This window comes from Rhododendron vialii, chromosome 9a (assembly GCF_030253575.1).
Source record: "Rhododendron vialii isolate Sample 1 chromosome 9a, ASM3025357v1".
Lineage (NCBI taxonomy): Eukaryota > Viridiplantae > Streptophyta > Magnoliopsida > Ericales > Ericaceae > Rhododendron > Rhododendron vialii.
The window spans coordinates 38,592,139-38,615,307 of NC_080565.1; the positions used below are offsets into that span (position 1 = coordinate 38,592,139).

Here is a 23,169-nt window from a genome sequence, read left to right on the forward strand (position 1 = left end):
ATTTATGCTCTTGGAGAATAAATTATTTACAGAACCGTGCAATCACATTAGTTCGTTTTGGCAATCAATATTTGAAATATATTTTTAAATTTTGACCGATAATAAATATTTATAATCAATAATAGTTAGTTTTTAATTCGAATCGACCAAAATATTTTTAAATGTGCAAAATTGACCTCCATAAAATTTATTTACGTATCCTCAGTGAAAAAGTTTTCTGCTCTTAACTCGGACAGACAAATTGGACAGGTGGAGTAATAAACAACACTAGCACAGTTGGTGATTGTAATTCGGATGAGAATCAATCGTCCTACGAATATAAAACGTAATGCTTATCCGCGCCCAACACCTGCCCTTCCTGTCCCATTCCGGTTCCTTCATCCGATTCTCTTCCCATCAAAAGTTAGCTTATCCGGCTGTCTTCGAATCTTTCTCAACAGTGAATGAGCCGCTGTTTTGGTAAAACAAAAACCGGTGTTTTGGAGCAAAGTTTAAGGGGGTACAAAAGGTGATATAGCTCTCAGTGGTGATACTCAAATTGAGCAGCTTCAGAAACAGAAATTCAGTCTATATATATTAGAGAGAGAAAGAGCAAATGGGCAAGGGAGGGATGTCTGTTGGAGAGGAAGTGAAAGATGGTGGAGAGGAGAACTTGGCAGCTTGGCTTGTGGGTATCAATACCCTCAAAATCCAGCCTTTCAACCTCCCTCCTCTTGGTACGTAACTTCAATTTCTCTATATTTTCTAGTCATTTTTGTTCTTGATTGACTCTTAAAAGCTAAGCCCTTCCTTTTTTTTCCCTTCATTTAATTGGCCTTTGTTGTAGGTTGCTTGATGTGCTTCAAACTCTCAACCTCCAAACTATATGTTGTATTAGGGAACCTGGTATTTGTTTGATTAGATTGATCTCTTATTGGGTTTCTAGTATTTCCTCTTCATAAGAGGACTATAAAGAAAAATCATACTATATCAAAGGAAAGAAAGGATTGAGTTTCTTGCCAAATCACTTGGATCGAGTAATTTGGTGGGAAATGGAGAAAAATGTACAAAAATGATATTTTTTATTGGCTTCTTTCCCTTTCTCAACAAATCCTACCAAAATGGTGAGATTTGGTCAGAAAGGGCTCTCCTTTCTTATAACACCCTTCGTCACAATCCAAACGAGCTGTTAATCTCCTTACTATATGTTGTATTTAGGGCACCTGGTATTTGTTAACTAAGATGGATCTCTACTTGTTTTCTAGTACTACTGTACTAGTATTTCCTCTTCACAAGAGGACTATGAAGAAATAAAGAAATCCTATAGAAAAGGGCTCCCTAGGGGATGATGCTCGGGTTGTGTGAACGCAGCCTTACATTGCAAGCGGAGAGATTGTTTCTGCAACTAGAACTTGTGACCACGAAATCACATTGGGGCAAACTTAACTTATTGTGCTCAGGCCACCCTTCTAATTTAACCCATGACAGATTTCCAATTGTGATGAAGGAAACCTTTTACCTGTTTGCATAGATTGATCTTTGTGTGTTTTAACTAATCTATGTTGCACTTTTGGCACTTAATATATTGAGTCAGACAGTTATCTAATCTGATCATTGTTTGTACTAACTTGCCCTTCAGGGGTTTCTAATCTGTTAATCCCTCATGGTGTTATTTTTCATAATTTTTAGGTCCACATGATGTCAGAGTCAGGATGAAAGCTGTTGGTATCTGTGGAAGCGATGTTCACTACCTCAAGGTGAAGACCCACCAATTGGGTTTATTCAAAATTGAGAGGCAAAAGAATAGTAGTATAAAGTGTTTGCAGAAATGTCTCACTGATTCCTTGTAATTCATGTTTTGTGAAATTTCAGACCTTACAATGTGCGCACTTTGTTGTCAAAGAACCAATGGTTATGGGGCACGAGTGTGCAGGGGTCATAGAAGAGGTTGGGAATGAGGTGAAATCACTGGTGCCTGGCGACCGGGTAGCCTTGGAGCCTGGCATCAGTTGCTGGCAATGTGGTTACTGCAAAGAAGGTCGATACAATCTGTGCCCTGACATGAAGTTTTTCGCAACTCCTCCTGTCCATGGTTCTCTTGCCAATCAGGTTTCTGAACTGACATAGAGTTCTTTCAGTTTCAGTCAAACCTAAATTACATTCTTGTGTTATTTAACACTGAGTGTTGCTAACTCTGGCCAGAGTCATGCAAATAATACTTTCGTAATGGATGAGTGCTGACTCCTTATTTATAATTTCTGCTAGTTGCCTAGTATTTTCTTCCCCAGTTACTAAAAGATACTAGTTCAATTTTAAGGTCAATCATTCAATGAAAACGATTCTGAAGCAGTTTTTTTTGTACAGAAATGTCTGCAGAGTATTTTTATGTTATGTGGCACAATAGTGGGTATTTTGTTGTGGCATTAAAAAGCACAATAGGCCACTTCATTTACATTCTGTACAGGGACATTTTAAGCACTAATACATACACACCTCTTAAACACACCTTTTACACCCTTCTAGGCCGAGTCCTACAACACCATGGGCTCCATTTCATGCGAGAGGGATATGTAATAGCTGTGTTTGAGGGTGTGCACTGAACTTATGCGAGAAGTTTTATTTGTTTAGCATTACCCCTATTGGATTCAACAACTAAAAGGTAGAGCTTCCTCAAACAGGTGGTGCATCCAGCAGACCTATGTTTTAAGCTGCCTGACAATGTGAGTTTGGAAGAAGGGGCAATGTGTGAGCCCCTCAGTGTTGGTGTCCATGCTTGTCGTCGTGCCAATGTTGGTCCAGAGACCAACGTATTAATCATGGGAGCAGGACCCATAGGTCTGGTTGCATTGCTCTCTGCACGTGCTTTTGGAGTTCCCAGAATTGTCATTGTGGATGTAGATGACTACCGCCTCTCAGTTGCCAAGGAACTTGGTGCAGATGAAATTGTCAAAGTTTCCACAGTTATGCAGGTATACTTCTTCAAACATATATTTTCCATTGAAAAACCGAGAATATTTGCTTATATAGAAGTTTGGCAATATCAAGCCCTGGCATCAGTAGCCATTTAAGTGCTGAACAATGGTAAATTTCACTAGAAGTTTCTCCTAAAAGCCCGTCTCACTGTTATTTAGCATATACTGTAAGTTTGAGATGCTGATAATATCGATAATTTTTTCAGTCATATACGAACTTGACGACATTTACCTAGTACCATCTTTAGTCTTTCACAAGGGAACTAGAAAGTTTACTCCTTCCACATAATTAAAGAGTAAATTTAACATATGGAAAATAAAAACATAAATCTGATAACTGAAATGAGTTTTCTTGTTCCTTATTCTAAGACAAGTCAAGTCATAATGGAAAAGAATAGCTTCTCCAGTAGACATTAGATGATTCGTGCACGTGTAGGCTTGTAGCAACTGTGGATGCTTGTGCTTCCCGATTTTTCATTTCTTAAATGAATTGCTCTCCAGGATGTGGCTGAAGAAGTAGTAAAGATTCATGAGGCTATGGGGACTGGAGTGGATGTAACATTTGACTGTGCTGGCTTTAGCAAAACCATGTCAACAGCTCTCAGTGCTACTGGTCCTGGTGGCAAAGTTTGCCTCGTGGGTATGGGTCATAATGAAATGACTGTCCCTCTCACTCCAGCTGCCGCACGGTACTTGCCTCAAAATTACCTTATTATAGTCCTCAGCTTGGCCTTGGAAATCGTTCAGAATTGGTGAAACTTGAGAAAATATTGCTTGCATGTTTTTATTATATTGTAATACCAACGGGTTTTTGTTTTTTCATTTTTTATGGTGCTAATTTCAGGGAGGTCGATGTGATTGGAATCTTCCGCTACAAGAACACATGGCCTTTATGTATCGAATTTCTTAGGAGTGGTAAGATTGATGTGAAGCCCTTGATAACCCATAGGTTTGGGTTTTCTCAAAAGGAGGTTGAAGAAGCCTTTGAAACCAGTGCTCGAGGTGGTACTGCCATTAAGGTCATGTTTAATCTGTAAAATATATCTTGACTCTTGAGAGACTATAAGCAGTCTGGTTTTTTTTTTTTTTTTGTTGAAAATACTGATTGTGAAAAAATAAGAGAGTGAAGTTTGTATCTCGAATTACATGTATTCAAGGTTTCAAACCTTCGTATCTTATAAAATATCCTATAATGTTTACAAATTCAGCTAGAAGCCTTTCTTGTTCTGCTATTGCAGTAATGTTAATCAACTCTTCATCACTATCCTACTCTTTCTTTTGCTGAGATATAGACTGGTATATTTCGGAGAGAACGTTTTGCTGCAGTGTTTCTTTTGCTATGAATCATTATAGCCATGCGAAAGTATCTTGTGAAACGGAGGCACCAAGTGGGTGCTGTCGTAGTGTCACCGATCCATTCGTGTTCGGTTGCGCGTCTGACGCTAGCTTGTGGTGCCACCTTTTCACCAAATACTTTCTCGATCTATACCCACCCCAGGGGTGGACGGAGTGGGGAGGGGTGTGGGCTGGAGCCACGACACCTCCAAAACCTAGACACTCAAAAAAAAAAAAAAAAAAAATCATGTTTATTCTGGCAATTTTTTTTTTTGTTGTGCTTTTCGATGCTCTGGATATAAATGAAAGAAGCATAATAATGTGAACAAAAATTCATTTGGATTTTTAGGCCTAACCCCTCTGATGCCTTTCGGCTTTGATTTGGGGGCATAGTTCTGTAGTCATACGTCACTTTCGCTCCTCGGTTCTTGGAGATATAGGGGGGTTACTGTTTCAGTGGTATTCTGAGAGTAGCCATACTTTGTGCATATATTACAAAATGTTAGGTCTATCTCCAATCTCTCTTCGTCCATACACCCAATGGTTGGGGATCAAATGGGTTCCGTTGGTGCTGTTGTTTATTCTGGCATTTATAACAAAATCTAGTGTTTTGGCCTCATTGAAATCTTCATAATTTCAATCTGCACCCATAGATTTGGATTAAGATTAATTTTTACCTTAATCATCCAAACTCTCATAGTTTTGTATTTGGCCCTCGCTCTATCGAACTTACTTCACGGGACAAGAATCTCAAGTCTATATTAAGATTATGGAAAATCTTAATTTATATTACATAGAAAGTGCTCATAATTAAGTAAACAATTATCCTTCAAAAACGAATGCAGATTTTGATCTTGTGAAACTTTTCCATACTGGCGATACTTCTATTCCTCGTCTCTTCCATTTGGGAATATGACAATAGTTGTCGCAGCATTTGCTCTAAAAAAGAAGGATTATAGGTAAAGAAAATCCCAATAGCATTATTTCTAGGATCTGGGAAATAGGCCACTACAGAAAAACTATTCAGGTAGTAATAGAAATGTCAGCAATGTGTAAGAAGGTAGAGGGGGCAAAATTGAAATTGAACCAAGGAACTCATCAAACTCATTTGGTGCCATCTCAGTATAATTCTACAAGCATGTTTCCAAAAGGGTAAGAGCAACAAAAGAAGATACTGTTCTAAAAATCCAATCTAACTAGCAAGTTTAAAAGCATCAATGAAGAGACCATAAGTGAAACCCATCTTGAAATTATTCAGGAGAGCAACAGGGAACGTCACCTTCGGCCGGCTATAATAGAACCTTGTCACATACTCAGTAAGGAGAACGCACACGATTGCAGCAATTACATCATTGACTCCCAAAGCTCCAAACGACAGAGAGATTGTCTGCGCCACATAAAATCCACCCAACAAGGAGATTCCCCCAAAAAGCGCCCTCCTTGAAGGACTTCTAAAGTAATTCCTTGATATCTCCGGCACTAACCGAATAATGTCAACTAGACGCCGGGGCCTATCATTATCTTGCACAGCTCGGATACGAAATAACCCAATTGAGGATCTCGAAACACGTGTCCCACCTATTCTCGGAGGAATCATGGTTCTTGGAATCAACCCAAATTTGAGGAGGCAAGTGGAAGTTAAACTCAGTGGATGTGCCATTCAAGTCTGTGTGCAGTGGATGGGTGTCAATTAGTGATTCTGAACTGATTTCCTGGGAGAAAGAAATGAACATCGGTTTTGTCAATGCCAGCTGAATAGATAGAGAATGACTTGCATAAAAATAACCTTGTTACGATGTCTCTACTCTCCAGGAAAAGAATTGCAATCAACTAATGTTCAGTGAGTCGCTGCTTACTGTGACCACAAATCCATGTCTGGTAAAGTCCAAAGACTTGGGAATTGGATCATGTCTTCACCCAAGTTAGGGGGATTACAGGTTGTGCAAGGGGCACCCCATTGTGCAGCCAACCATGCTGAGCGCAAAGAAAAGACCCTTATTGCACGCCATTATTTATTTGACATCTAAACTATGATTAAGATCAAACATTTACTGCTCTTGACTGAGCATGATATGCCACAACAGATGGGAAGTGATTGAGAGTCCAGAATGTCAACAAGAAATTGATGACGACATTAAGAAACTTAAAAGTGTCAAATCCATAGCCTGGCTCTTACAACTCCAAGCGGAATAGGTGTAAATTGACACAAAACCATCTTCACAATTCCATAAAGCATGTAAAAATCAATCTAATGCAAATGCTGCTCGCCCTACCATTCAAAATAATGATTTTAGGATTAGGTTGTAGTTCATCCCTACGGAATTCAGCTTTTGAACTCTCTTCTATAATAAGTACAGGCAAGGCAAGGGTGGAAGGAGAGACTAAGCTTCAAAATTTGTGTTCAGCAGTCAGCAGTAGACTCAGCAAACAAACGCTTCTGATTCATCAACGATCAGACTTCAGAGATATAATCTACAACTAAGTGACAACAGGAAGTAGAACATCATATTTTATCGTCACTTTCTACTTTTCTAGGGTAAACAGATATTCTGGAGTTACAAAACAACATGATATGCATTTTAAAATCAAAATGCTGCTATTTTGACATTCTTGGGCACGTGCAAATCATGGGTTTCCAGATTTCTACTTCCTTAGAAATCAAATCGAGTAGATAGCTACATAAATTAAAGTTTGTCACAGTTGAAAACCGCAGAGGGTCATATTTTTCTCTTTTCTTAAGCACAACCTTCATATATCTCCCAGAACATAACAGCGCAATGACAACACAATCATATAGGCGACATACATGTACGATATAGTAGGGCAAACCATGTTATGCACATTCAATGCACACACAAAATTTATAATGTGGATAAATAAACCAAAATATCTGCGAGATATTGTCTATGCAAAAACACAGCTATTAGTGCCACTAATGACCTGATATGTAACATATAAATGTCATAAAAGCTAAGCAGTGATGAAAATCATCTTTTCTTTCTTCTAATGCTCACATCCATCTTAGAGTGCTCCAAGATGGATGTCAAATGACCAGCACCGAAGTGCCTCCATACCTCCTTTACAGTGCAATTTCCAGGATTGTGCAAATGTTTCTTACGGTACCGGTGACCCGGTGCCCTCCAAGATGAGGGCTTTCCTTGGTTTTGATGCACAAATTAATCTTAAAAAGTGTGCCAAAAGGAGGGTATTAACATAGGAAGCCACAATAACAGAAAAGGCGTAAAATCAAGCACAATCAGTGTGTTCATCTAAGCCAGAGACCGTATTTTATCTATATTTTGGTAATTCCCAAAGAGAGAATATTTTGTGAACAAAGTTCTAATTGCATCTCCCCAAGGTTAATCCGGTTGATTCGTGAGTTTGCTCCCCACACACAATTGACCGGGTTCGATTCTTGGTTCCCTAGTCCCGACCTGAATAGCCTACCTTTGATCGGATCAGGGAGGGAATTAGGTGAGGTGTGCATAAGCTAGCCAAGACACCCGTGACCGCTGGACGAAGTCCTAATTGCATTGAGCTGACAGATTCAGCATGAAAGATGCAGAACAAATCATTGAATGAACAAAGGAAGGAAGAGATAAAGCAACTGTAGTCAAAATATGTATCAATTACTGAAGTGAAGAGAGATCAAGATAAAGCATCAATGGCTGAAATAGGGTCGACTAACCCCAATGATACCCAAATCAATAGATTTTACAGTTTAAAAGTTTGATCTTACCTATAAGTCTGGAACCATCGTCGGCTCTATTTCACTCTTCATGATGATTCAGGCTTATGAAATTTTGAGGGGGGAGAGAGAGAGAAAAAGATGCGTGCGAAAAGTTGCGGTTTTATTTTTGGAAGCTGATAATGCCAAAACTAAAAATGTTGCCAAAACTCATCCAGACGAATTTACTTCTTTGCCCTCCTCCCAATCTCACCCTATTTCTCTCTCGCCCCCCTGAACAAAACCCAAACCCAATTTCTCTGCCACCAAACGATCTCATTATCGGAGGGCAAAACACAATAATCGAGTTTCATGGCTCAACCCCACCAAATACTGCATAATTCCAAATGACAGGCAAGCAAAGAGAAAATGCTGTGGAAAAACTCATCTTCCATTGATATACACATGGATCATCTTCCGTCGCGGGGCCATGGGGTGAAGGGGGGCTTGCGGAGCTCGCCGACAGAGCGGAGGGCGGCGGCGGTGCCGCGGACCTCCGGGTAACGGAGGGAGGGGTGGTCGGCGAGGAGCTTGTGGATGGGGATGATGTTGTACGGGGTGTCTTCTTCCGGCGGGCGGGTTGGGCCGGGGGTTTGGGGTTGCACCGGCGGCGGGCGCTGCCAGAGGCTCATGGGGCGAGCAGATCTGGTGGGTGGGATTTGTTCTTCTTCTTCTTTATTTTTGGCCAACCGTGAGAGTGTGATTGGCGTTTTGGGTTTGGGAATGCGGATGGGATCAAGGTGGTAATTTCTACAAAACTGATCCAACCCACTCCCCTGGTAATTTCTCCTCCATCACCGGTGGTAATTTGGGCTTTTCTTCGGTTTTGCCGAGCTCGAGGTCTCGATCGCCGGAGTTTCCATCGCCGCTGTCATTTTCGAGATAGCTCGAGGGCTCCAGTACGAAAAAGCTCTGCGATGGAATCCACGGGATCCAACTCCAGGAACATGCTCGAAAATCAATCTCCTCGTCGACTCCGGAGAAAGCAGTGGTGGAAAGGTCTGTGAGAGGCGACAGCGAGGTGGGCGCCGTGTGGAGACGGCACGGTCTGTTGGCGTCAAAGGGATGGGCAATTTGCTAGTCGACTTGGAGGCGGTGGTGTGGAGAAACTAGGTTTGGGTTTGGGTTTGTTCAGGAGAGAGAAAGTAAGGTGAGATTGGGAGGAGGGCAAAGAAGTAAATTCACATGAATGAGTTTTGGCAGCTAACATTTTTTATTTTGGCATTATCAGCTGCCTTCTCTTTTTTGTTTTCCAATTGATGAATTGCAAATGATGTACCCAAAAAATTTGGACCTTTAACTTTAACTGGACCTCCTCCATTAGCAACAAAACTTCAAATTCTTACAAAACTCAGTTTATCAAACTAAACACATATACGATACTTATTTTTTGAATTAAAGGTGATTTATTGTGATAAAATGACATGTATCGTAAAACAGAAAATAAATACTTAAAAAATAAGAACTTTAGCGAAACGGAACCTAACTACAACGTGAAAACAATTTCACAAGCAATTTTGATGGAAAAAGAAAGACACTACAATGTGAAAACCAGTGGTGGCAAAAGGTTTTGAAAAACTGGCATTGAAATCTTGGGCTTCTACCACTTACTGCTGGAATAAAATCCTCCAAGGTGCTCTACAAAGGATAAGCCCACCTCTTTAGGGGGAAATGATAAGGTCCTTACTTGCCAATGCATACCAGCCTCATATTTTGCAATCTGTCAGTCTCATGAAACCCATAATCTCCAACTCTCTCACCATAATCACCTCAAAACCACCCAAATAATTCTTCTCCTCTTTCCTAATAGTAGAAAATAGTAAAAACAAGCTACTCACAAATGGGATGTCAGCTGCACTCCTCAAATCCCCAGCTACTTAGCAGATTACCCATAAAGAGACCAACACAATTACCCTCATTTTCTTCAGTTCAACCGAAGCTGAGAATCCAAACAGCAATCTTATCTTCCTCCACCACAAGTACAATGACCCAAAGGGAAGTACCAGAAACTGATGCGTCCAGTGTTAAATTCAAGACACTGGGTGGCTGCAAGCTTGGAATATCAAGGTATCCAGACTTCGAATACAATGCTGATGGGGGTAAAGGGACTGGGCGCAAAATAGGCGATGACGACTCAAATGGTGAATTTTCTATTGGTTTTGATGTCAAAAGACTCTACATTCCTCCGTTGATGAGTACAACAACTAGGTTCTTGGGATTGCCATTACCGCCGTTCCTGAAAATTGACATTGTTCCTGAGCTTTTTGAAGGGATCATCAACCGAAAATCTGGCAAGGTAGGCCATACAAGTTTCTTTTACTTCCATCATTTTACTTGAACATTTGAACGTTTGATCGTATTGAAAGAACAACTTCACCAAAGAGTCTTACTTTAGTCCTCGAATAAGCTAAAATACATAAGGCCTATTCAAGTTAGCAAAGTTGCTACTAGTAAGAAAACTCAACTGCTTTCCAGAGGCTCATTTATCTGTTCTGAAAAGAATGCTACTGTAATTACACCACTGTACCAACCTGGCAACCTATGTTACATGAACCCTTCAAAACAGTGAACTACCTTACTGCTTGTCATAGAATTGCAGTGAAACTAAAACTATCAAGTAGGTTTTCTTGCATTCTTCGTATAGGACAAGTAAAGTGCCCTTCTTGAGTTACCGGGAAAAAAATTGTACCCTTCTTGACACTCTATTCTTATAGAGCACCATTTTCTCCTCCAATGTAAAAAGTTTGATCAAATTTTGCGAATTCCGCGTGTCTTTTTATTGGAGGTTGGTTCATTCAATCCCTAAATATGCACTCACAAGGGCTGCCTCGAGTCCACATAACCTAAGTCGCAACTAATTTGTTACTTTCAGAACATCTGTAAAAGATACTAAGTGATGATCATTCTCACATATAGTCATACAACAAGACTACTTTAAAAGACATTAATTGTTGGCAAATCACCAGAAGTAGAAGCCATCCTTTTTTCCAAACTAGATTCCCAAATACACTTACATTGATGTTCTTGTGGGAACTAATGGTTTTGCTGGATTTGCAGGTCGATCTTCAATTCAAGGCAAAGTTCTGGTTTTCCATCGGGAGTATCTATAAAGCCCCACCCCTTATGGTGGAGACAGTGTTGACATCAGAGGAGTCAAAGGGGACATTGAGAAGTGGGAGAGGGGAGAGGTTGAATGAAGAAGGGAAGTGCAGGTTGGTGGGAGTGGCAACCGTCGAACCCATTGATGATTTCCTTATGGACTCCTTCCTTGGCCTTCCTACGGAATGTCTTGCCATCCTGAATGCCACAATCTCCTTCTCTAGTTCTTAAATAGCTTCAACATACCGTATATACCACTTCAAATCTTGCTCGATCGCTTTAATTGGGAAAGAGAAAGGAATGTATAAGATGGAGGACATGCCCTACATTGTACCAGAATGGCGAGAAGAAATACACCGCAGACAAGTTTATGGTACTTGAAGACGGTGTTTGGATCAATGGTTTGTAGAGCGACTTATGGAAGGAAAGAAAAGAAGCTTGTCATTTCCTTTCCCTTGGTAAATCCCACAAAAGATTGATGATCCAAACACAGCGTAGAGGTACTATGAGTTGAGTTCATCTGTAGTGGACAAAAAGCATAGATGCCAGAAAATTTTCTGAAAATTACGACTATGGGTTGTTTGAAAAAGTTACAAGACCTTGTTACTTTGGAAGTTCCTATAGAATCACTATCTGATTATTGTTGTCTAAATGACAGAAGGAGAACAACTGAAAGAATCCTACATCCTCCTTAGCTGGAAATCTGCTTTCGATATTTGAACCTCTCGTTTCAATCCTTAGTAAACGATATCTGAATCATTTTATACATATTTCTGTTAGGATGTTTTACAACCAAATATGATAAAAACACAACTTAACAGCTTGTCTTGATCACTGTTCACTACACGAAATGGATTCTTCGTGTTAATTTTTTTAAGCAAGGTCATCCGTTACATTGAAAATGGCAGACAAGTTCTTGTTCAATAAGATGATAAAGATCAAGACTTCTGGCTTCTAGGAAATTGACCTTCTCATGTGGTGTACATGTACAAATAGAAAAACATAGAAATCATATCATGTCATGAAGATTAAGCACTCCCGCACTTATTCCCTGCAGAGAACGAATGGAAAACTTTGTGAATCACATGTATGTCACCTCACCTCACTGTCCTCCCATTTGTTCACAACAAACGATAACATCAACAATCAAGCATCAAGGAATTTAAGTAACAATCAAAATGCACTTGTCAAAAGGAAAATAAAATAAAATTAATAACAGTAACAATCAGAAGGCACTTACACAAGCCTCTGAGTGCCAACTAAGGAATGGATGAACAAAATCACTTTGCATAACTTTTCCAAACTCAAAAGGCAAACAAAGCAAAAGAAATTCCCATTGGCATTTCACTTCTTTTCTAAATTCTAACTGACCAAAAGGGGTGCCGTGAAAGAAATTGAATGGATCTTCATTGGTTTCACCAAATAGAAGGGCATTGAGCAATGGCAAAGTGGTGCAGGTGTCCAGAGTGAGAATGAGAAAAGTGGATTGCGTCAAAGCAGGACATCCAACAACAAGAGCCCAACTTATCACATTATGTGACGATTTTTGCAAGTTTTGCTGTGGATCATCAGGTTGGCCCGTTCTGTTAGAGGAAGAAGTGGCTGAGTTCTTCAATCACCCACGGAGTTGATGCCACAATGGCAGGAAAAGAGCGGAGGGAGAGTATAGAGGAGGCCAAGAAATTGAAATGTGGAAGTCACAGCAGAGTTCAAGATTCTTGAATAGTCACAAAAGACCCCAAGGATTAAAATTTACTAACATCAACACCCTTGATCAAAACAATTCACTTTCTAATTGGACATGGATAATCTTGTACAAAGTCAAGCTAATTGGACATGGATAACTCAGTCAACGAATCAATTGTCTACAGTAAATGAACGACTGAAAATATTTTGAAAAATGCAAATTTTTTTTTTCTTTCATGTTCTTGACTATCCGATAATCTTCAGTTTTTTAAGGGTAATTCTAAGAATTGAGCTCTGCGAAGTTATGTGTTTACCTTTTTGGATGCGAAATGAGGCCCATTTAGTAGGCATCACAGGCTACCAATACTATAGGAACCCCACAGTTCTGAGTCCTGCAAATTCAATGAGACCAAGGCACAAAAGCCCTATTCCAAAAGTAACCCCACAATGTCTGTGAGTCCTACAAACTCAATGAGACTATGAGAGGTCTCAAGACTCATGCACATTTATATGGTTATAAAACTCCATGACCCTTCATTTGGGACCCTTGAATAATAACTTATGGGGGGAAACCGGTTAGACAGTTAATAGTTGCAACTGCCAAGAGCTGATGGAGACTTGCCAGCTCTTTTTGATCAACACTTGCAGTACTATCCTAAGATGTGGAACTGCTAAGTGTCCACGTCATGCATACAGCTAAGAGGATTGGCAGGGTAGGCCTCATTAAGACTTAGGGGTTTGCTCCCTCCTAGCTAAGATCTCGGGTTCAAAACCTCTTAGGTGTTATCAATTCATTTGGGACGAGTCCATACAAAACTTTGTTCGGCTTTAATTGGGACTCCCGCAAGTGGGCAGTGAGATTGGTCCCTAGGATTGGTGCTCGTAAACTGACCCAAACACTTGAGTTATATAAATAAATAAAAAAACTACAACGTCATACCCAATACCTCCGTGTTAGGTGGACTTTTCTTTCAGATTTTAAGGTCTCCAAACTAGAAACTGGTGGAGACGACTAGTCAGACGTCCGTGGACAGTGGTTTGGACCACACCACACTGCTCGGTAGCCTGCTAGGGATTGGTTGGTTGAGTAATGAGTCCCCTTTATCTAGAGCTGAAAATAGAAGGGCAACTTCAAGGGGAAAACAGAGAATGATATGGGGAAAACATTGTGACTGTTGGAAATATTGGCCGCTGCAATTCTGAACTGTTGGCGAAACCTCCACAAATGCTGAAATACACTTCGAGTCACGACTATGTCGCTTTCCTAAAGACAGTATTTGCCCCCACCAAATCCGGTATGCAAAAGGTTACAACAAACCAGCCTTCAAGATAAATCGAAGCCCGAACTTGATGTTCTTTCCGTTTTCGTTTACACTAACGAAACGGACAGAATATCTGCTTGAACGAATATAGGAACCGAGAACCACTGTGTTCTATTTTCTGCAGCAAAACAGAACGCAGAATGAATGCTAGAAAATATAGAGAGAGATGTGGGAGAAATTCGGATTATGTGTGTAATTATCAGCACTGGATTCTGCTAAGTAGTGGTCTATTTATAGGCCACTACGCACCCATTGAGAATGGGTATGCACCCGATCTAATCTGACCGTTGGATCAGATCCTATGGTCCAGATCGATCAGTCACACCCAGTCACACCGAACTGGTGTGTTGTTTCACTCACACCCAATCGGATTTGATCCAATCCGTTGGATCGAGCCCATTCGCAGCCGACGGCTAAGATCGCAACTCTACGAACCAACGCACCCGTAGGCTCGAGTTGCACCCGATCGGAACCGCTCCGTGTGACTCACCTGCCACGCGTGTGACACGCGGCATCCACGTCAGCGCCACCTTACTGCCAACTCGCAATAAGAAATGGCGCCACAATGCACCACAGCCCACGCCGCGCGCGCGCGCACGCGCGTGTGTGTACCGGCTCTACCGGTATGGTGCAAAGCACCAAAGGGCTGCACCACACTAGATCATTAGTTACTTACATTAGGAATGTTTCCTAATATATACCACTCCAACATCTCTCAGCTTACCAATGTGGGACAAAGCTCACAAAGAGGAAAAACAAGCATTCTAAGGAAACAAAGGAATTTTCCAAAACCAAAAACGACGACTCTTTTATTTTGAAAATCTCCAACAGTGACCCCGTTCGTTTTGGGATTTTAGATTTAGATTTGTAGATAATGAAAACCGAATAAGGTCTAGGAACTTGCATAATATGCCATAGTCATCATCTTAGATACAAGTCTAACTTTATTTAGGAGAGGAATTTTTAAGAGAAAGACCTGCATTGAGTCTCATTTGATACCCAAAAAAATTGTACATGAGTCCTAATACTTTAACCTTCATTAGAAAGACAAAAAAAAAAAAGTTCAACAAATGAGGAAAATGTAAAAGTATGCTGGGACCATTACATGTAGTCTTGTCTAGGATGGGTTATCAAGTTAAGGAGAAAATCCAACCAATAATATCTAAATATGCTTAGCAGAGTGATTCTTTTTTTTTTTTTTTGGGTCAAACGGAAATTCATAAAAGGATTCCGAAACAGAGTACGACATACGGAGTACACACATAGCTAATAGTCTTACAAATAAGGCAGAAAATCTAGCACTAGTCTAACACTTGCCGAATGTTCAGACTGTCTCGCAGGACAAATTCTCTAATAGCAATTGGCATGTTCATGACAAACACAAGCTCGTCTGTATGTTCAACTCTCATTCTTGCAAGGTGGTCTGCACATTGGTTGGCCAAGCAGTAAGTATGGCCAATCGAGGTGCATCACACTTTGAGGGTGATGGTTCGGATTGCCTTCCGTGATCAGGTCTACTGCTGTAAGGAAGTCTGATTCGATTGTTACATTCGCCAGCTTCCTTTCTTGGATGATTTCCAATCCCTTGTGAATACTCCATATCTCCGCTTCCAAGCTCGAAGTGAAGTATCTCATGCCATAGAATCCCATAATCCAGTCTCCCTTGTGGTCTTTGAACTATCTCATACCGGATGGTTGCTGTCTCCCTTGTGGTCTTTGAACTATCTCATACTGGATGGTTGCTGGTACGAGACTAATGGGAGGTTTTGGAGTGATTCAAATATACTACTACTCCAATATAGCTATTGACATGTCGTACAGGGACGAGTAGTATGAGATGCGCAGCATTTTATACAATATGTTTTCTGTGAATAGGAATTTACGGAGGCAAATCACGTGTGTTTGTTACGGCTTTGGGCTGTCCAGATTTAAATAAAACTTTTTCAGAAAAAGAGTTCAACTCTTTCCCCAAAAAAATTCATTTAAATTCGGACCGTCCAAAAGTTGAAACGGACGGCACAGATCGCGTGCCTCCGCGAATGTCTTGTCTTATTCAGACAATCTCGTAGTTTCACATTTCCAAGGGTGTTACTAGTTGATCACCATCACCATTTGTCAAACAAAACTATCCCTTGTCTACCCCGACAAAAATAGTAAAGGGCAAGAAAAGGAAAAGGAAAAGGAAACCTCACAGCTCCAATAAAAAGCAGAATAAAATGTCCCTTGCTCTTTTACAACCACTCATCACACTTACACAAACTCCTCTCACATGAGAAATGCGGTCTGGGATTCCATTCCTCATGTGAAAGGAGTTTGATCCCATTCCTTTGAGGTTTTTTATTTTTTAAATACTTATTTTTCTTTTTACGAGACATGTCATTCTCTCATAATACATCATATTTAATTTAAAAAATTTAAATAAGTACTTATTTTTTCTTAATGGAACGAGAGCTTTGTTTATTAGGCCCCATTCCAAAAATCTTTTTAAAAAATAAATTATTTATTTCACATTTTTAAACTCAAAAATGATGTAAATAAAAAATAAATTTTTAATTTTTTTGCATCATATAAAAGATCTTACAAACAAAATTCATATTGTATATTTTTAAATTTCAATAAACTCATAATTTTTTAGCTTGAAATTATTTTTTTTAAAAATAAAGACTTTTTTTTTATTTCTCGAAAGGGCTCTTCGGCTTAAGGTATGTGGTTATAAATTAATCGAAATTCTGTTCCTTGTTCCTCAGGTAAGGGCTTTTGGGCAGGCAGAACCATGATTGACGGGATGGAGGAAAGTCAAAAGCAGCACTTTGTGGTGGGTGTTTGTTTAGTACTACTATTGTCCCAAGAAAACTATTCTCGTCTGGTGCCGAATCGACCGTTTCCTCAACAAGGGAAAAAAGTGAAATAATATTGTTTGCCAGAAGAGGCATTTTGACTACCTTATTAATCGAAATCATAACACTTGCCACTTTCCCATATACGGAGTAGTAAATTACCCACGTGTCACCCTTTTCCACCAAGAGGAATTTGGGCTATCCAAATCCAAAACACTAGAATTGTCACACTTGGCACTCTCGCATATGCTTAGCCCACGTCCCCTGTTTCTTTTTGGCTTTTGAATTATTGTCGTACGTCGGTTAAATAGAGACAAGAAATATAATACAGTAGTACTCCACTATTTTCATTCCAACCAAAAGCAGCAGCAGTACAAATTCGGAATTCTTTCCTCTTCTATCACTCACACTCCATATCACCACAGTCTTCAGGTCTTCATTACAAACATTATCATTACTCACCACAATCTAAGCATTCTAATGAGCTTCAGAATTCAAGATAGTGAAGCTGAAGAAAGAAACATGATAAAAAAAAACCAAATACCGCTACCACTCAGACACAAAAAACCTTCAAACTATTGCGTCTTTTGAAGATAACCACCTCAAGCCACCTGTGTTTTCCTGTAACGTCAGCCGCAGGATTGTCCATAACACTTTTTTTCAGAAAGAGACTATCGTGTAATCCTGCTGCTGAAATTGCACGGAAACAGAGGTGGATGCAATTTTTCGCAAAGATGTGGCCTCGAAAATGACCGCTGCATATCGAGTGGTTTTGTTTTACGGCATACAATTCATGATTTATCATAAACTTAACCAAATTAGGAAAAAACTACTGTAGTAATCACGATCATCTTACTATCCCAGGTTTCATCGTTTCCAAATAGAACACCCTTTTGTAAATCAAAATTTCATAAATGGCAACCACATCCATTTAATCATATTTCGTAAACAATAATCCTGTTTATAAAATCATTCTCCCTATACAGAGTCACCTAATCAACTCCATAGATCACCTTCTACATCTGAATTTTCCCCGGAGTCAACAGACGGCGGCACCTTGATCCTCGGCGGACTTAACAGCATTCCCTCCGCCATATCCACCAGCATATTCGGCAGACCGAAAATCGCCTCCTCGTCTATAAACTCCTGCCCAGACGACGACGTATCGTCACAACCCATCTCCTCATTCTTCACCTCTTCACTCTGTTCCGACTTCTCCACCCTTCCCGCCCTCCGATGTCGCACCGCTCGCGCCGCAGCAGCGGCCGCGGCGCGCACATCAGACGGGGACGGAGAGGCCGGGACGGGATACGACAGGACCGACTCGGGGAAGTTCAAAACGGCGTCGGGGCCTTTAAGTGCCAGCGCCGCCACGTCATACGCAGCGGCCGCCATTTCAGGACTCGGGTGGGTCCCCAGCCATATCCGGTTCGCCTTGCGTGGCTCGCGTATCTCGGACACCCATTTCCCGCTACGGCACCGTATCCCTCGAAAACTCGGGTGCTTCCCTTTCGTCGGCGAGGTAACGGGAGCCAAGGCTGGTTGACGGTGCTTGGGAGATGGGTTTTCGCAAGTTACCGTCAAATTGGGACCCGGGTTCAGCCGAGCAGCCGCGGGTAAGTTGGACAGGACACTCGAATTATCAAAAAAACTGGGAGTCGAGTCTTGCTCACTAACAGTGGCTACGGGCAGTTGGAGTTGTGGAGATGGGTTTTCAACAGCAACTGCCAAATTCGGAGTCGGGTGCTCCCCCGACGCTCCGCCGCCTTTCGACGGCGAGGTAACGGGCGGGTGAAGGAGGTGGGTAGGAGATGGGTTTTCGCAAGAAATTGGGAAACTGGGTTGTGGGTCAGGTGGGGGGAAGAGAGAGAGGGGTGGAGGGGGGTTTGAAGGGTCAGAATGTGATGTCGAAGGAGCGGGCGTTTGTTGGTCAATTTGGTGGGCGTTGTTATTAGCTGAAAGATCAGCCATTTGCATTGGGTAATAAAAATGGTTGTTTTTTGGGGCCTTTTAAGGGAGAGGGGAAAAGAAAACCCAATGGGGAAATAGCGTGGGTACCCCGCTTTTGGGGGTGCGTGTGGATATTTTTTTGCTTTTTTGGGTAGGAGTCTGGAAGCCTATTCTCGGCGGGTCGTAAAAAAGGGTGTTTTGGAAAGCGAGGTCTCTCTGACTCTGGGGGGTTGGCACGCACGCGGTTTGGGTGCGATTGCAAGCTAAGCATATACTGGCTGTTACCTGGGCCAGTTGTGTGGTGTGAGTCATTTTTTCTTTCCTTCTTTTCATTTCTGTGGCCGGGGTTGATTTGCAATTTTCTCTCTCTGTTAATATGTGGTGTACAAATGGACTCAGCACAGTCGCAGGCAAGTGGTACGCGCTGTAGACATGCACTCCTTGCATAACGTGAGGGTTCAAAACCCCCCACCACCTCCGTCCCCTCTCCTTTATATTAGTAGCGAACTAGAATTTGCCTTCTCTTAAAAAGATACCATAATAAAAAGTCAGTAGTAGCCAAGTGGTGGCTTGTAGTCCCATGCAGTATTTAACAGGGGGTCAAATCTAATTAACTACAACTAATAGCTTTAGCCGAGTGAAAAAACAAAGAAGGCGTTAATACCCTGTCATTGGAACTTCTTCTTTTTTTATCAGCCTTCCCATCGGATAACTCCAATGTTCTTTTTTTAATAACCAGTTATTGAGCCAACGCTTATACACGTATCGACTAATATTGAGGATCATAAACCCACCAATAACTAGCGAGAGCCCCCACTTAAAGTTGAAACAAATGCTCCGTGTAGACTAGCTCTAAATGAGTCAATAGTTCATGGACGGTTTCGAACCTGAGATAGAATATGGGATATTGGGATCAAACTCCTAAATCTTACAACTTCACCACTAGGTGAACCCCTTGGGGTCGGATAACTCCAATTGTATCTCAATATCTAAAATGCGAATAGAAGATTGAATTTGTAACTATTAACTGGATCCGGCTTCTTTGTAGTTGACTGCAGAGAAAGTGTGTACAATCCAATCTCGATCGTTCATATTGACAATTAATAGTTCAGATCGGTTGAATCTTTTACCAGTAAAAGTATATTATTACCGGTAAAAGTCTCAAAACAAATCTGAACTATTGAAAACACTAAGCGACGGTTACGATCACTTGTACTGCTGCTTTGCAGCCGAAAGCGGACAAGCCAATATCCCTATTCTGATTACCTAAGAAATCAACAACTACTACAAGGTAAATATACCTAACTAAACCAACAATTCAACACTTGACAATAAAAAAGCGAACTACTCAACTGCATGCAACGAGACTGTGCTTAATAAAGTCTACATAATAGGAATCCACAAAAAGCAAGCAACCGACCGACGCAAGGATATTTTGTATACTAAATGATAAAAACCTTCGGTTAGGTCCATTAGGATTAAAAAAAGGGAAATTTTTAAAAATGATTCCTCTAGTTTGCACAAGTTTTCATTTTCGTCCCTCTACTATTAATTGTATCAATTTTAACCCTTAGTTTTCATTCCATCTCAATTTCGTCCTTCTCCCTGACGCCATCCATGAAACAAACGGAATTGAAGGGCAAAATTGTCATTTTCTCTCATAGAGAGATCAAATTGAAATTTTATGCAAACCAGAGGGATTATTTTTAAAATTTTACATTTTACTTTCGTTTTTTGCAAATAAAATAAAAAAGACCATAAGTAATGTATTTGACAACTGAATTATTTTTTATTGGGTAATCAAACTATATTGAAAATTTTATATTTCATTACACATTACAAAAATATTAGAAAATGCACAAATCAACCCCTTAGCTAATGTCTTTGTATCATGTTCTTGTAATCTTCTTATTTTTTCACCCAATAAAAAAATATTTAAAATCCGTGTTTATTTGTTATATGAGTGATCTTATGAGTAAGTCCCAAAATAAATACACTTATACCCATATTTTAATGTATTTGATCTCTTAATATTTAATAGTGTTTCATTGCTTAATTAAACACAATTACAAGATTTCTAAATACTACTGAACAACTTTTTCTTTTGAATCATGTGACAAAAAAATAACGATAGTGAAAATTCAATTGAAAAAAAAAATACAAGACCAAGACAATTATCATAAGGGTTGTTTTTCGAATTTTCTCATATTTTTTGTGATGTATATAATAAAAACTTTACAAAATTTCAACATATTTTTTATTATTCAATATAAAATGAGATGAGAAATATATTATATATGATGTATTTTAAATTTATTTACAAAAACAAAAGAAAAAAACAAAATTATAGAAATAGCCCCTCTAGTTTACATGAAATCTCAATTTAGTCTCTCTGTGAGGAGAAATGACAATTTTGTCCTCCAATTCCGTTTGTTTCATTAACGCCGTAAGCAAGAGGGATGAAATTGAGATAGAATGCAAATTATAGGACTAAAAGTAACACAATTGATACTAGAAGGACGAAAATAAAAATTCATGCAAACTAGAGGGACCATTTATAAAAATTTCCCTTAAAAAAATCAAAGGAGAGCAACAACAAATCACTTGTTTTTATGTGCTTGACCCCACAATTAATTGAGGTTTACACACGCTTCTTAATAAGTATTGAATACTCAATTCAATATTAAAAGAAAGGGAAAATTGTTGTTATATCCATTCGACTTTACACGAAAATTCAGTTTGATCCTTCTAGTTTTAATTTGGACAAATCAAACCTTTGACTTAGGATTACGTTTCAATGTGAACCCTCCGTTGCATTCCGTTTCTTTTTTTTTGCATTCTGTTTCTTTTTTGGACAGAAAACATGCATGTACCTCTCACATGACAAAATGGGAGGGGTATAATTGCCAATTCCCTCCTTCCCTCTCCTGTCTCCTCTCCCCTCCCTCACCCCAGATTCCCTCGGAGGGACAAATCCCTCCCGAAGTCTCCGACCCAAACCCATTTCCAACCATGACCACAATCTCCCATCACCAAAGCCGCCACCACCCACCTCCCCATCAAATTAAACCCTTTCCCTACTTTCTTTCCTACCACCACCACCACTACCATATAACTTAAACCAGAATCAAAACTAAAAAAATTGCATAAGTCTCCAATTTAGAGCTTCAAATGTGCAAATTCACCTTTTCCAATCGGATCAAAGAACCCAATTTGCAGGATTTTCAAAATCTATTTCGGCTAAACAATGAAATGTTACTAGATTGAAGCTTTCTTCTCTCTGGACTACTTTTACACAGTTTGGAATAGTTTTCCAAAAATTCGTGTAGTTGACTGTTTACAAAACTTGTTTTCTGCTATTATTTCGGAAAAGAACTCACTCCATAGGAATTTCATTTTCCTTTTGATTTTAAAAGCTATTTCAGTTGAAAGATAAAAAAGTTTCTTATGGATTTCTCTCTCTCTCTCTCTGAAACTGATCTAGATTTTGTGATTCAAAAAAAAGGCTACATACCAAGATGACAACGGGAAACCCGTGGTGCTTGAGTGCGTTAGGGAAGCAGAGAGGAGGATAATAGGAAACAAGAACGTGTGATTTCGTTCCGTCCATTTTCTATCACCTTTTTAATCGTCTTGATTGCTTAGAAAACAAACGAAAGAGGAGTTGTTTATTCTACTTCTACAATTGACTACTCCTGTTCATTAAGAATAAGAACGCTACACGGAGCTTTCAGTATTAGGATAAGAAATGTGAACTCTGAATGTGGAAGCTGAATGATTTGCTCTGATTTTTGATTTTCGGTTACTCTAATATGGGCAGTGGTAGTGCTTCTCGTCACAACCTAACCTCTTAGAAAGGTTTACACCCCAAGCGTAGGGCTAGGTCGTTGAAAGCATAATAACCGGTAAGACCGGAATCGTTCCCACAGAGAAATCTTCTTTAGCGAATTTGGAATAGAAGTTGCTTATAGATTGCGGCGTTCAAGCAGCCAACTTTGGTGTTTGGATTCGATTGACGAAATTAAACTTGGAAATAAACTAAGTTAAAAATGGTCGAGTCAAAGGGATTGATTTACCCACGACTTAGCCATCAAACGGTTCCTTCATCTAACTCATGAGTGAACCGAAACCGTCCGGATCCACTAGACGAATTAAAAGCTGAAGACTACTTATAACTTAATTCAAAGCTCTAATTCAAATTGAACTCATTTAACGCAAGTGAGAGACGAAAAAAGATCGTTCGCACGCGTAGGATTATCAAG

At 40.0% G+C, this 23,169-nt stretch overlaps 4 protein-coding genes and 1 non-coding gene across 7 annotated transcripts; 3 read left to right on the forward strand and 2 right to left on the reverse strand.

Moving 5' to 3' along the window:
- The first annotated feature begins 230 nt into the window (after positions 1 to 230).
- Positions 231 to 4,158, forward strand: LOC131299410 (sorbitol dehydrogenase-like). The gene is made up of 6 exons (XM_058324941.1): positions 231 to 716; positions 1,669 to 1,736; positions 1,852 to 2,088; positions 2,658 to 2,948; positions 3,453 to 3,640; positions 3,796 to 4,158. The coding sequence occupies exons 1-6, from the start codon at positions 596 to 598 to the stop codon at positions 3,986 to 3,988; spliced, it is 1,098 nt and encodes a 365-aa protein (XP_058180924.1). The 5' UTR covers positions 231 to 595; the 3' UTR covers positions 3,989 to 4,158.
- A 428-nt stretch (positions 4,159 to 4,586) lies between these two features.
- On the forward strand, positions 4,587 to 4,695 carry LOC131302172 (small nucleolar RNA snoR100). The gene has a single exon (XR_009191644.1). It is a non-coding gene; the product is annotated as a small nucleolar RNA snoR100 (small nucleolar RNA).
- A 666-nt stretch (positions 4,696 to 5,361) lies between these two features.
- On the reverse strand, positions 5,362 to 9,128 carry LOC131299412 (uncharacterized). Of its 3 annotated transcripts, none has more exons than XM_058324945.1 (2): positions 8,026 to 9,128; positions 5,362 to 5,998 (listed from the first exon to the last, which is right to left on the reverse strand). In XM_058324945.1, the coding sequence occupies exon 2, from the start codon at positions 5,944 to 5,946 to the stop codon at positions 5,479 to 5,481; it is 468 nt and encodes a 155-aa protein (XP_058180928.1). In that variant the 5' UTR covers positions 5,947 to 5,998; positions 8,026 to 9,128; the 3' UTR covers positions 5,362 to 5,478. The 3 variants fall into 3 exon arrangements, with proteins under 3 accessions (XP_058180928.1, XP_058180929.1, XP_058180926.1); XM_058324946.1 differs by lacking the exon at positions 8,026 to 9,128 and adding an exon at positions 6,560 to 7,716; XM_058324943.1 differs by lacking the exon at positions 8,026 to 9,128 and adding an exon at positions 6,143 to 7,715.
- Positions 9,129 to 9,669: 541 nt separating this feature from the next.
- Positions 9,670 to 11,935, forward strand: LOC131301555 (uncharacterized). The gene is made up of 2 exons (XM_058327919.1): positions 9,670 to 10,309; positions 11,071 to 11,935. Exons 1-2 carry the CDS (start codon positions 9,854 to 9,856, stop codon positions 11,341 to 11,343), a joined length of 729 nt encoding a protein of 242 aa, XP_058183902.1. The 5' UTR covers positions 9,670 to 9,853; the 3' UTR covers positions 11,344 to 11,935.
- A 5,913-nt stretch (positions 11,936 to 17,848) lies between these two features.
- LOC131300630 (ethylene-responsive transcription factor ERF027-like) lies at positions 17,849 to 18,984 on the reverse strand. The gene has a single exon (XM_058326562.1). It carries the CDS (start codon positions 18,932 to 18,934, stop codon positions 17,954 to 17,956), a length of 981 nt encoding a protein of 326 aa, XP_058182545.1. The 5' UTR covers positions 18,935 to 18,984; the 3' UTR covers positions 17,849 to 17,953.
- Between the last annotated feature and the right edge of the window lie 4,185 nt (positions 18,985 to 23,169).